At 33.3% G+C, this 12,402-nt stretch overlaps 1 protein-coding gene across 2 annotated transcripts in view; it reads left to right on the top strand.

Annotated features, from left to right (window-relative positions):
• The first annotated feature begins 813 nt into the window (after window positions 1-813).
• LOC141487457 (cytochrome P450 9e2-like) overlaps window positions 814-12,402 on the top strand; it is a 29,848-nt gene continuing 18,259 nt past the window's right edge. The window contains exons 1-3 of one of the 2 annotated variants that reach the window (XM_074186546.1): window positions 814-2,259; window positions 3,170-3,385; window positions 8,629-8,789. In XM_074186546.1, coding sequence (XP_074042647.1) covers window positions 2,201-2,259; window positions 3,170-3,385; window positions 8,629-8,789 — 436 coding nt within the window. In that variant the 5' untranslated portion in view covers window positions 814-2,200. The remainder of the gene's footprint in view (window positions 2,260-3,169; window positions 3,386-8,628; window positions 8,790-12,402) is intronic. The other variant, XM_074186545.1, reaches the window with a different exon arrangement.

The following is a 12,402-nucleotide window of genomic DNA, read 5'->3' as shown; positions in this document are numbered from 1 at the left end:
TGATATCAATCACACTATGAGGTTATAGCTATTCATTTCTGAAGATTGTTGACCCTACTTCCAATATTTGAATAACATCGAGTGTGTTGGGACTCGCAGAAAAATAAATATTTGTTTGTTATCATTCGTTTGATAAAATCCCCAATTCATATTATGATAAGAGGAAAAATATTCTTTGCAAAATAAACTGTTGTCCTTCATGAAATGTTGAGGTATTGCATGCAAACACATCGTTGGTATATATATGGAAAATTACGCATAAGAAACTCTTGGAAATTCAACGATACATTAATGAAATATTCAAAGCTTCTCGATTTCTCAATAGGTAATATACTCATTGAATGAAATAACTAGCTCTAGTCACAGGTATTGTAAAAAGTTAAATGTAGTACACGCTTCAGAAAACGTGCATGACATAAAATGATTCTTTATCATTGATAAATCGGCAAGTTACTTTTCTATTTCATCTTTAAAGGTGAACTGAAAACTGAGAATTTCCTCGGCAAATGATTCAGATGTCTTTTTTATATATTTCAACAAAATCTAGTGCTTTATTCAATAGATCAGTATAATTTGAAGTTAACAAGGTGACAATGAAATTGAAAACAATTTCATTCATTGGAAGGAAACGAGATTTCAGTTCTTTTTTTTAATTTTCAAATTCGATAACTTTTCGAATTTTCAAAAGTATTAAGGCAATTGAAAGATCGGTGGCTTTAGACTGAGGTACTTTAGAGGCTAAATCGATAGTTTATAAAATTTTGCAGTGAAAACCCAATAACATAATAAAATTGTAGTATTCAATCTTCTTTTTAGGTGAAATAGCTTCATTTTTTAAATCTAATTTGTAATTTAACAGAATCGTTTTCTTTATCGCTTCTCAGGCTTCAACGAACCGAACTTATGAAGCAAAAATAGCATCGTAATATCCTGTCCATCTAGTAGGGTTCAATGTTTCTACTGTTATCGAAGTTGAAGAATCCCCTTCTTCATCAGGTATAAAACTTGACGAGATACTCAACCTTTTAATACCATGGTCAAAAAAATTATAAATTTGATGAACCGTTTTTAAAAATGTGGCATATTAATAACTTCTCTTGTATTTTTGTCATTTATCAACTTATTAATTTGGTTTTCTTCTTTCTGGACCATGCAATAAGTTCGCACATTTGATTTGGTTTTGAAATATATTGATAGTCTGGAACATTGAAGAAAGGTTAGAGACATCTCTCTGCCATAGATACTTCCATGGGAAGTGTTCAAGTGACTTGGCACATTGGCGGTACCTATTAGAAATACGCGACGGACTGTACACCTGGATATCTACTGTTCAAGAACTTTGTCATTTGGAGAATGGCGTTTTTTGTGGAATAAACTTCCTGAGAAGCTTTTTCCAAATGGATTTATTCTCCAGCGATTCAAATCCAATGTGAATCACTACTTTCGCACAGGCACCGCTTCAAGAGCGCCTTAAGGATTTTCCTGTGGTGCTTGTGTTTTGTCCTTAAAAAAAGGCAGGTTGATATCTAACACACACACACGTCTAATCACAATTGACTTTACTTTGCCTTTATTTGCAGGTTCAATGAAAATGAAACTATTGAAAATCAAATACATAAATGACCCATTGTCACAACAATCAAACGAAAAATGCATAAAACAGCCCTCCGTACTTGAAAAACACAAATCAGCGATTCCCCTGACACCATGCGTGGCTAAATCGCCGGGGCCATAAAAAAAGTACTTTCATCTAAGTTCCACGACAAAATATAAAAAAATCATGCGTTGAATTTTCATTATTTATTTGAATTTGTGTATGGTCTTAGGTTGTTTGGAACTTAGATCGTTACGCCACTGTTTCAATGTAATATGTACCAGAAGTGACAGAGATTTACTAATCACGTATCTTGTTGCAAGAATTTTCTAAACATTTTCGAATTTAGGAACCATAACAAACGTTAAAATTCGTAGAAATATTTGAGAATTGACGAACCCATCGATTACCTGCAAAAAAGGTTGGAGTCTACATTATTCTCGGGGTAGGTTCTGACACCGTTGGTTCTGACGATATTATACCAAATAACCATAAATATAATATTCTTTGGCTGCAGTATCCATCCACCATCCCTCACTGATGGACTCTAACCCCTCCCTCAGTTCTGAAAGTGCAGCGTTCGAGTGAGGACGAGCAAGATTCGAAATGTGTATAATGGCCAAATTAGAACTCTACATTTATTTGATGTCCTTCTTGATATATGGGTGAGTACGAGGATGAATTGACTCACCACATTTGCATTTTCCCTAAAATAAGATTATGTATTTCATATCAAAGGAGCTAACCTTGTTTAGGCCTGATTGACACAAAATAACGTTATTTTCATTTCATTTCAAGAATGCAAAAAGGCCAACCATTTTGATTTTTTGTGAATTGATTTACAAATTATGTACGATATTTGATTGATTTCATCCTTTCATGAAATATTGATTGAATTTGTGAGATAATGGCTTTAATTTTAGAACCAGGGGTGATTTGTTTGAAGGTGGTTGACAATGTTTCGTGGTGCATTTCATCAGTTCGGACTTCCATTGTCTAATATGATATAATTTGATTTGAAATCTCTAATTTTTTATAGATTCTTTCAGGGATTTCGAATCAATTCATATCATATTAGACAATGAAAGTCCGAACTAATGAAATGCAGGGGTGTATTATTTTTCAGACTATAAATTGATGATATCAGTTCTGGCTTTATTATAGGATGAAAGGATGATTCAGTAATTTTTAAATTCCACTTTTCGACTCGATATATCTAATCGATGTTTCATACCATCTCACTGCCAATGCTGGCGATAAATTGATAGTTTCAAGTGATATTGCTGCAATGACTCAAAATACTATGTCTTATATTTGAAAGTTCCCTAGAAATATTTTTAAATATATTTTTTAATTGAAAAATAGAAGGGAAATGAATTTTTATATGTTAAGTGTTCCAGCTCTTCAAATCAATTCCTTAACTTGAGCAATTTTCATGTATAGGTACTAAAATTGAATCACTTGTGAAGCTACTGGCGATGCTTTGGGTACGCCGGAATTTGATCACAAATTCTCATTTTACGAGATCGGTGGCAATACTGATTCATCTTTCTTATATATTCCTTTGTTTTGCAGATACGCTACTCTCCAATCATTACTGTTGCTTTCTATGGTAGTTACTTTTGGATGTTTCTGTTACTGTTTCGTAAAACGAATACTTCACTGGCAATGGCTTGGTGTCAGGCAAACTTTTCCCATATATATTTCGGGAAACAACCGGGAATTCCAAATTGAGAAACAAAATTATTCGGACCTAATTATCAGAAGCTACAGCCAATGTAGGGACGCAAGGTGAGTTTTTTTTATGTAACAGTAACCCTGAAACTAGTTCATCTCGAATATACTCGTTCAATTCATATATAATCGTTATTATGAAATAATAACAGTTGACAAAGTGATAAACTTGAATGTTTAGTACGACTGGTCAAATCCAATAATAGAATACTCACAACCTGTGCGTACCTAGGATGAAAATTAGCACTCGCCAAGAAGTACAATTTCCGACGAGTGGCAATAAACCGCCCAGTCCGTACCAACGTTGCCAAGTGTACCCAGTTCGTATTTCGTGGGAAATTCAAAATGTAACTAAGGAACTACGCTAATAAAAATGACTTCATAAAAATAAGAGTTTACCCCCAAACAAAAAACATACATATCGAAATGGTAATAATCAACGATATTGGTGGTCGGTCACTTATAGGTTGAACTGATTTGTAAAAAACTACATTTTCAGGGGCGTGTAATAGGTTTTTTGAATTGTTTCAGTTCTTGTGGGGAGGCCCGTTGAATTGTTTTTTTTCTGAACGCGTTTTTTTTATTGATGTGAACTTAATTTGTGGATCAATGTATCTTTCGGAAGATTTATTTTTGAGTTTGAATTCATTATCCTTTTCTATCAATTTAGCTAAGTTATTTTTCTGATTGATTCGGCCGTTACTTCATGAAGATCCATAGTAATTTCAAAAACATGTTTTGCTAGCACAGTACCTTTCTCAAGTGTATGAATTCATACATGTTGAGATTATATTTTTTCAAATGAAGTTTGTGTAGATCAAATCGTGAGGTGTAGTTTTTAAAATTAGCTAAGTTATTTATTATGGATAAATGCTGATGTATTTTATTGATTGTGTCGTTATCAAACTGATGGAAATCTAATCCTAATCCTAATCCTAATTTCATTATTAATTATTTTGTTTGGTCTATCCTGCGTCCTATGTTTGATTCTTGATGTTTTTTTCCCATAGCTGATAACCATTCAGATATTGAAATGTCTCTATTAGTCGAATTAAAATGTTTTTTGATTTTGTAGATTTTTTTATCGTCATATGGATATGTTTGCACATAATGTTTCTTTCTGTATAGAACTTGCACTCGCATGAAAATATATGATTACACACCTCACAGAACAAACATAATTGTTCACAGCATTCCGATTCTAATATCTGGTGAACATTATATGAACTATTTCCCTATTATTAATTGCCTCCTTGTGATTTTGAGATATCAGTCTTGTTTGTTTGGTATGTTCACCTTTGCTCAAAGTAATAATTCGTTCGCTCTTGTCTCTCACATATTTCAATACCATGTTCAAACCCTTGTTAAGGCGTTTTACTGTCTTTCTTTCCAAGTAGAAATACGTAATTACAGTAAGTCCATTTATTCAAATTATGACTGTAGGTATTGGAAAAATACTCTTCAAAATGTCTTGTGACTTCATTGTTGCACATATAACTCAAAGCATTATCCAAAGCTGAAAATGAGTTTTATTCAAAAGTTTTTTGTTGCAATATTTTGCAGTATTTTGTAAATTCATGAACGCTTGTCCTTAGTGGAAAATTTATTCAAATTTCTCTGCCAAGATCTGTCAACATGCCAGTAGCAAAATAAGTGTTGTGGATGAGGCGGACCCATCACCCCATTCCATGCATTAAAAAACACCTCAGCCATATCTCACATGAAAAATTTACAATGAGTAACTCCTGAAATAAAATATCTATAAATACCAATCGCCACCAAGACAAATTAATGTAAGATTGTACATAAACTATGATGTCCTTGATTGCTGAAAAAAATACACTCTGCTCTATGGTATCTTTTCTATTTGTGTAAATTTCAGCTTCTGGAAAACCATGGTGATATTCATCTAAGACCATATTGATTGTCATTTCAAATTCATAGTCATTTAGGCGATGGTAATTGCAGATGAAAACTGTTTGTCTTTGTCTTTTCTTGAAATACTATGGTCCTTTTCTTGCTCTTTATACAACAAAATATGATTTTCTTTGAGATTTTCACATTTCTTCACCCAAAGAGCCACAGAAAAGGCATCATTCGAATTTCGCTTTCCATCTTTCAATTCAAGACCATAGCTTATTTTTATATTCCTCAGATCCTCATTAGTTAACAAATCTACTCTTTTCAAATGTTCACCAATATTATCACGAGTGGATTTTAAGATTCTGTGAAGAAAATTGGTTAGGTTAATGCTCTGGAAGAAGGTGAATAATTCAAAATTGATAAGTGAATATTTAGATGCTATTTTACATCTAAATCACAGAATTCTGCAGAAATTGGAATGAGAATTGTTAACTAATAAGTCTCTGATAATAACATAAGTATAAAATATGATCACCATTTGTTATCTTTGTAGCAACATTTTGTTTTTCTGTTTTTGGCAATCTAATATGTTGTATATCTAGCTTATGACCATAATGTACTTTTTGCCACTCTGCCAGAATTTTGTTGTTTTCTTTAACAAATTTGATTCCGCTTGTGCAAGAACTATATATCTTACAAGATCCCTGGCTCTTCAACAATATATGTCTTCGATCACTGTTGTTATTGAGGATATAACCTACGACAGAGTGTATAAAAATTCAATTAGCCCTTTTTGAAATATAAACGGTTTGATTGTTTTATTCTATCTCACCCTTTATCAAATTACACTTATATGGGGTTGATATTTATTTTGATTTTTGAAATGTAGCTACCCTTTCTCAGAAGTACCATATCCATGTAGCATCTCTGTACCCAATATCTATACCTTTACGCTCAATAATCAAATTAGTACTAACTTGTTGTACTCCTATTGCACTTGTAATACAATATTTCACCAATAGTACTAGGATTCCTACTTTTCGAAACATAAGAGCAATTGTTAATTGTTTTAATATTTGATTTTCAAATTTCAAAATCTGAAATAAATAAAAATAATTCTCAAAATAGTGTTATTCTGATTTTAGAATTAACAAACCATTTATATTTTTGATAACATGGCACCCTGTTTCAAACTTCAGCAGATGAACTCTCTGCAAATGGTACACTAAATTCGTATGGGTTTTGAATGCAGCATCACAATCTGCTTCAAGGCAACGGCTACTAAAAGTTGCAAGGCATCCCTTCTGAGATGAATAAGATACAGGCTCTGGATTTTTTTTGGTGCACTTCTCGTTTATGTCTGTTATGAGATGATTGTGTGGCACATACTTTCTCACATATACTACATATAACTACAAATACTTATACATATACTACATATACTACATATAACTGGCATTTTCTGAATTCAAATTTCTTTATAGGTAGGTAAAAAAAAGAAACCACAGTATAAAAAAAAGCAAGTTCTGGCACATAACCTGATATTTAAAGTATACTTTGTAATTTCCCACTAAATACAAACTGGGTATACCTACTTGGCAACTTTGGTATGGACTGGGCGGTATAGCCTTTCGTCAATATCCGTACACTGTAGGTACTGCCGATAAATTTACTACGAAATTATTAATGAAAGTAGGCGCTCTGAGTTTTACTACGGGTGTCGTATTACGATAAAAAAGTTCCAATACACAATTAATGATGTTTTGGGAATTGTGACTTCCATAGAATTTTGAAGAAAGTAGGTTTCAGATGGAGGACTGAAAATAATAGAAACATTTCATTAGAGAAAATATACATCAGAGCATTGAGGTTCAAGTATTTACAAAACTCAAAATTTTCGTAGGCAACAACAACCAATTGTGTTTCTTGATGAAACACACCTTCATAGTGGATATAGTTATTTTAAAATATTGCGAAGGGACCAAGAGTCAGTTTTATCCATGCAGGAGGTGACGGGAGCTTTATACCTAATTGTCGCCTCATATTCAAATCAGGCACAACATCAGGGGTTTATCATTCAGAAATGAATTCTAAAAATTATAGTGAATGAATACAAGAAAAGTTCATTCCAAATTTACTTGTGAATTCGCTAGTCGTGACGGATAATGCTCCACACCATAATATTCAAATGTATGCTTCCAGATTCATTTTTACAAAGTATCATTCATCTAGAGACACAATTTCCTTATCATTTCTATAACTTATGTGCCATATTATTGCATAGACAACCAGCTCAAAACAATGTTTTCAAAAATCAACATTTCTTACCCTTGTGTCAATTTTCCTTTGGATTATTTATTTTCTCTTTTCACAAGGGTAGGAATTTATTATACTTTGAAATTTGCCAATAGAAATTTGAAAACAAATGTTGAAAAAAAATCAAAAACTCATCATTCTCAATAACCTTTAAAATATATTAGCATAAGTTTTTGACCAGAATTGTATAATCTTACTATATAAAATATATGTTTATTCCACCACCTTGTCTTATTTTTCATCAATTCCTAAACAGTTCACAAACATATGGGATATTTATTGTGAGCTCCTCGTAGCAATGATGAAGTCAGATCAGGGTCACATATTTTTTGATCGAACCTTATGCAAAGGTGCACGATAGCTCTCAGCCTACACCCTCCTGCCCCGCCACATGCCAGCAAAAAATTAAGTCTCGACCAGAAACATCAAAGAGGCCTACGGGAGTGAATTTACTTGTGTTTACTTCTCTACGGTGGCACAGGTAATCTGGGCCAACACAGGTAGTAAAAGCAACCCAGGCGAATGGTACCAAACATTCCTATAAATTAGGAAACTGATTTCGTAAATAATTCCACGATGAACAATAACGTTAATAACTATTGTTGACATAGCTTCATAGTTTCAAAATTATTTAAATTCTTGAATAACACAGTTACTCAAGAAGTAGCTGTGAATTTAGTTTTCGATGAGTTTATGCAATGTTTTCTACTTGTATCCAAAAACAAATACCTTTTCCAGTCACCAGAACTTCAATAGTATTCTTGATGTGCGTTTCATCGATCAAGAATAGAAGAGCTTTGGGAAATTGTATTTTATTTCATCTCATGAAGACGCTTACTTGGTTGGTGAAACGCGCGTGAGAAGACTATTGAAGATCTGGTGATTGGAAAAGATGCTTGTTTTAATATTTATTGTACGCTTGAGCATTCATTTCTACCTCAAAATTACCATTGCCAAATCACAAGTAATTTCATACAAGTTACTATTTCAAAACTGAGAAGTTTTATAAGAATATTCTAACCCCCTTCGGATCTACAATTCTTGATGGCACTCACAACATTTCTATAGGAAGTGATTATTTGTTCACAAACTTTTTTCATAATGAAATATTTCATTTCCAGATACATTGGTGTATGCCAATTCTCAAAGCCCACTCTCATGATAAGAGATCCAAAGCTAATAGAACTGGTCACTGTCAAAGACAGCGGTAAATTTAAGAACCACCAGTGTTCAATTCCTGAAGTGGACTCGTTATGGGCAATGGGTTGTCCTTTCTCGACAGGTAAGACTGTAAACTTTAGAAATAATTCACTAGAAATCAGATTGCAGTATAAGACAGGGCTATTTACATTCGAATCAATGCATAGGGGTCTCGTAAACGGTAAGAGATAGTCCCTTTCAAGGGCCTATCAGAAAATCATTATAGAATTGTTATGCAGTGAGATTTGAAGCACTCTCAACTCCAATATTTTCAATACAGTTCTGTACAGCAATTTTTCGATTGTTAATATTAACGTTTTTTTGATATTTTCTCAATCATGATCATCAAATAAATTATGATTTTTGTATTGTGACCCTGATCATCGTCATGGACGCAATCCTTACTCCCTCTAAATAATGCAACGAATTTTCGAAAACTTTAACAAGTATCTGAAATGTGATATTACAAACCTCTAATATTTCCAGTAAGGTTTTCCAATGTTTGAAGGTGGTTGACAATGTTTCATGGTGTATTTAATCAGTTCGGACTCCAATTGTCTAATATAATATAAATTGATTTGAAATCCCTGAAAAAAAATTAAGAAGATCAACTGAAGAAATAAAATACAAGCTACAACCAGAAAAATACAAAATTAAAATATTATTAAAAGCTGAAAATTGAAAATATTATTAACAAAACATGAAAAATCAAAATTAAAAGATTCCAAACCAAGTTACGTCACAACGTTTCGATTGTTAGTATCCACAATCGTCTTCGGGTGATAACTCTTTCTTGTGGAGCTCTTGCTGTCTTCTAGCTAAAGCCTGTTCTATCATCACTCTGGAGTAACCATTCCATTGAAGGTCATTTTTGATGAGAAGCCGCCACAACCAGTACTTGTACTTCCCTACATCAGAGGATTATCGAAAAGGATGAGAAGGATTGGGTTCAAGTATAACATCAGGACCTGCTTCAGATCTGGGAACACTATCCGTAGCAGCCTCACAAAAAGCAGGCCACCAAACGCGGACTGCGATTCCAAGAACTGCATTTACCGGATACGATTCGAGTGCGGAGAATCATACATCGGTGAAACTAAGAGGAAATTGAAAGTTCGCATTGCTGAGCACAAGAAACATACACATCGAGGAGAAATCAGCAAATCCGGAATAGCAGAGCATGTTTGGTCTCATCAACATAATATCAAGTGGGCTCAAGCTGAAATCATCCACAAAGGGGAACACTGGTTTAGGAGAAAATTCAAAGAAGCCGCGTGTATGTTTTCCAACAATGCATTTAGTCAAGCCAGCGTAGAGATACGTAACATATGGAAAACTCTAATCAAGCGAAAAACGACCAACTCCGCCAAACGGTCATCTCCCGCTAAAACCAGTGAAGCGAAAAGAGAGAAGAGGGGATAGGTGAATGCACTCGAATGACCTATAAATAGTCAGATCTCGGGGGAATGTGTCCAGTTATCACCCGAAGACGATTGTGGATACTAACAATCGAGACGTCGTGACGTAACTTGGTTTGGAATCTTTTAATTTTCATTTTTCATTTTATGTTAATATTATTTTTAATTTTCAGCCTTTATCAATATTTCAATTTTTTATTTTTTTGGTTGTAGCTTGTATGTTATTTCTTTGTAATTTCAGTTTTTTGTTTAATAAAATTGTTATTTTCGGTTAATATTTTTAATTATTTTTTCCAGTGATTTCAAATCAATTCATATTATATTAGACAATATAAGTCTGAGCTGATGGAATACACGAGGTTTTCCAATGTACTACAACTTCCAGAAGTTCAGAAAAAACATAAATTTGTATATCCTGTCCCCAATTCAGTTCTCAAGGTATTCAAATGGGAATCAATCAGTAAATCGAGTTATTGTTTACTAGATAAAGAAATGTTAATGACCTCAAACTGAGCTAATAGAGAGCTCATATTATAATTATTCATTGGTTACAGTAGCTATGGGAATGAACACTGATTCAATAAGTTCTCTGAACCGATAAAAGAAATGATTTTTGAGTTTTCCAATAACCAGCCCAACACAAAACTAACAAGTTGCTTTGTCTGATGTGAATTTCAGTAAAGGATTGAAACAGATTACTACCAGCAATAATGGGAAATGTTCCTCAATTTGGGTTATAACAGTAAATGCAAGTTTGAACAAAATAAAGTTGAGTTTAATTCATGAGTTTTCTAATTCACTTCGAAAAGTATTCAAATTGATGTTTCAAATATTGGGTTTTCATTTTCAAAAGGATTTGTTTCTAATTCACATATTGGCAACAGCGCCTATATCAAGTTGAAATAATTTATACGTACCTAGATATTCTACATTTAAAAAAAGAAAATTATCTTTTCAAATCAACAATTAAGGCAAAATATAAGTTATAGTTCAATACCACCTCCACAAGCCACATGAACAACAGTTGTTTTGTTATTTATTCATATAGAGAAAGATAGGTTAGGTGCACAAATTGTCATATGTCACAGAATGTCTCCGAACTCGGAACATAAGTAAACAGAACAACACGCCTCTGAAATATGTCATCTTTGTTTGTCTCATACAGGTAACAGATTCATTGTCCTTTATTAGCTATAACTGATGTTGCTAAATGGTGAAATAGAAACGAATCCCTTTAAATGTTGAATGCATTGTTTCATTTTTTTTTCAAGTATTTAAATAAATTTTTAAAGAAAAAGGTTGAAATAATAAGTTTAAATGCGTTGTTTTAGAGCTCTTTTATGGAAACTACTTGATTTTCGTCAGGAGAAACAATCCCCATTATGATGGCAGTTAATGGATACCTGATTATCAAAAAATACAGACAAGCATTATCGGATTCTAAATGACTGGGAGGAAAATCACATAAGTCAAATTGAAAAAAACTTTTGAGCTCGCATAAAGTAACATTGAAATTGAATAGGGATGGGTTTCTTTCTAGGAGATATTATTTTAAAAAAAAGGTTGTGGCTTTCTACTTCTCTATCTTTATGAGAAAAATGTGAGAACCTTGCGAAGGAAGAAAGAACACATCTAATTTCGAAAAATATGCTAATATGGTAATTTATGTATTAAAGACACAAACTGGATGAGAAAGTCCTCTCGAAACAGCCAGTTCCATATAAACATGGATTATAGGGAAACAAATACTTTTATATGAACACTGGATTAAACAAAAGATGTTTCCCTATTCGGTTTGTTCTCCAAACATTCTGTATGGAATTGAATCAGGTATCATTCACAGGATTGCATAATTGTATAGGTTCATAACTATTCACATTTAGTCAGTGGGCATACTTGAAGACTTGCTATAAATCAAATCATCTAAAGGAACAATTCGTTCAGGCCAGTCTCAACTCCCTACACTGTAGGTTATTGGACTGACACCTATCAGACACCACGAAGGTACCGCGAAAGTACAGCCTAGTTCGAGGAATGGTACCCTGAAGAAATTTGGTTTTCAATTATCGGAAATTGACTTTATGTTGATGATAGACACTACCTCTCACTGACGAGTGGCCAAACAGCCCGAAACCGGTCTGCAAAAGTGTTCCAATAATTGAAAATCTATTGCGGCAGTTGTACCGCCAACATCATATGCAGGAATAACTTCAGTGAAGAATCCTGCACTGACACCTGTCGGATATAATCCAACGCTCTTCGTGGTATTAGGTAGGG

This window comes from Leptinotarsa decemlineata, unplaced genomic scaffold (genome assembly GCF_025532065.1).
Source record: "Leptinotarsa decemlineata unplaced genomic scaffold, Ldec_3_MD MMD2_P_RNA_scaffold_2, whole genome shotgun sequence".
NCBI classification, from domain to species: Eukaryota; Metazoa; Arthropoda; class Insecta; order Coleoptera; family Chrysomelidae; genus Leptinotarsa; species Leptinotarsa decemlineata.
The sequence above is the reverse complement of the archived record's forward strand: the minus strand, read 5'-3'. Positions and strand labels throughout refer to the sequence as shown.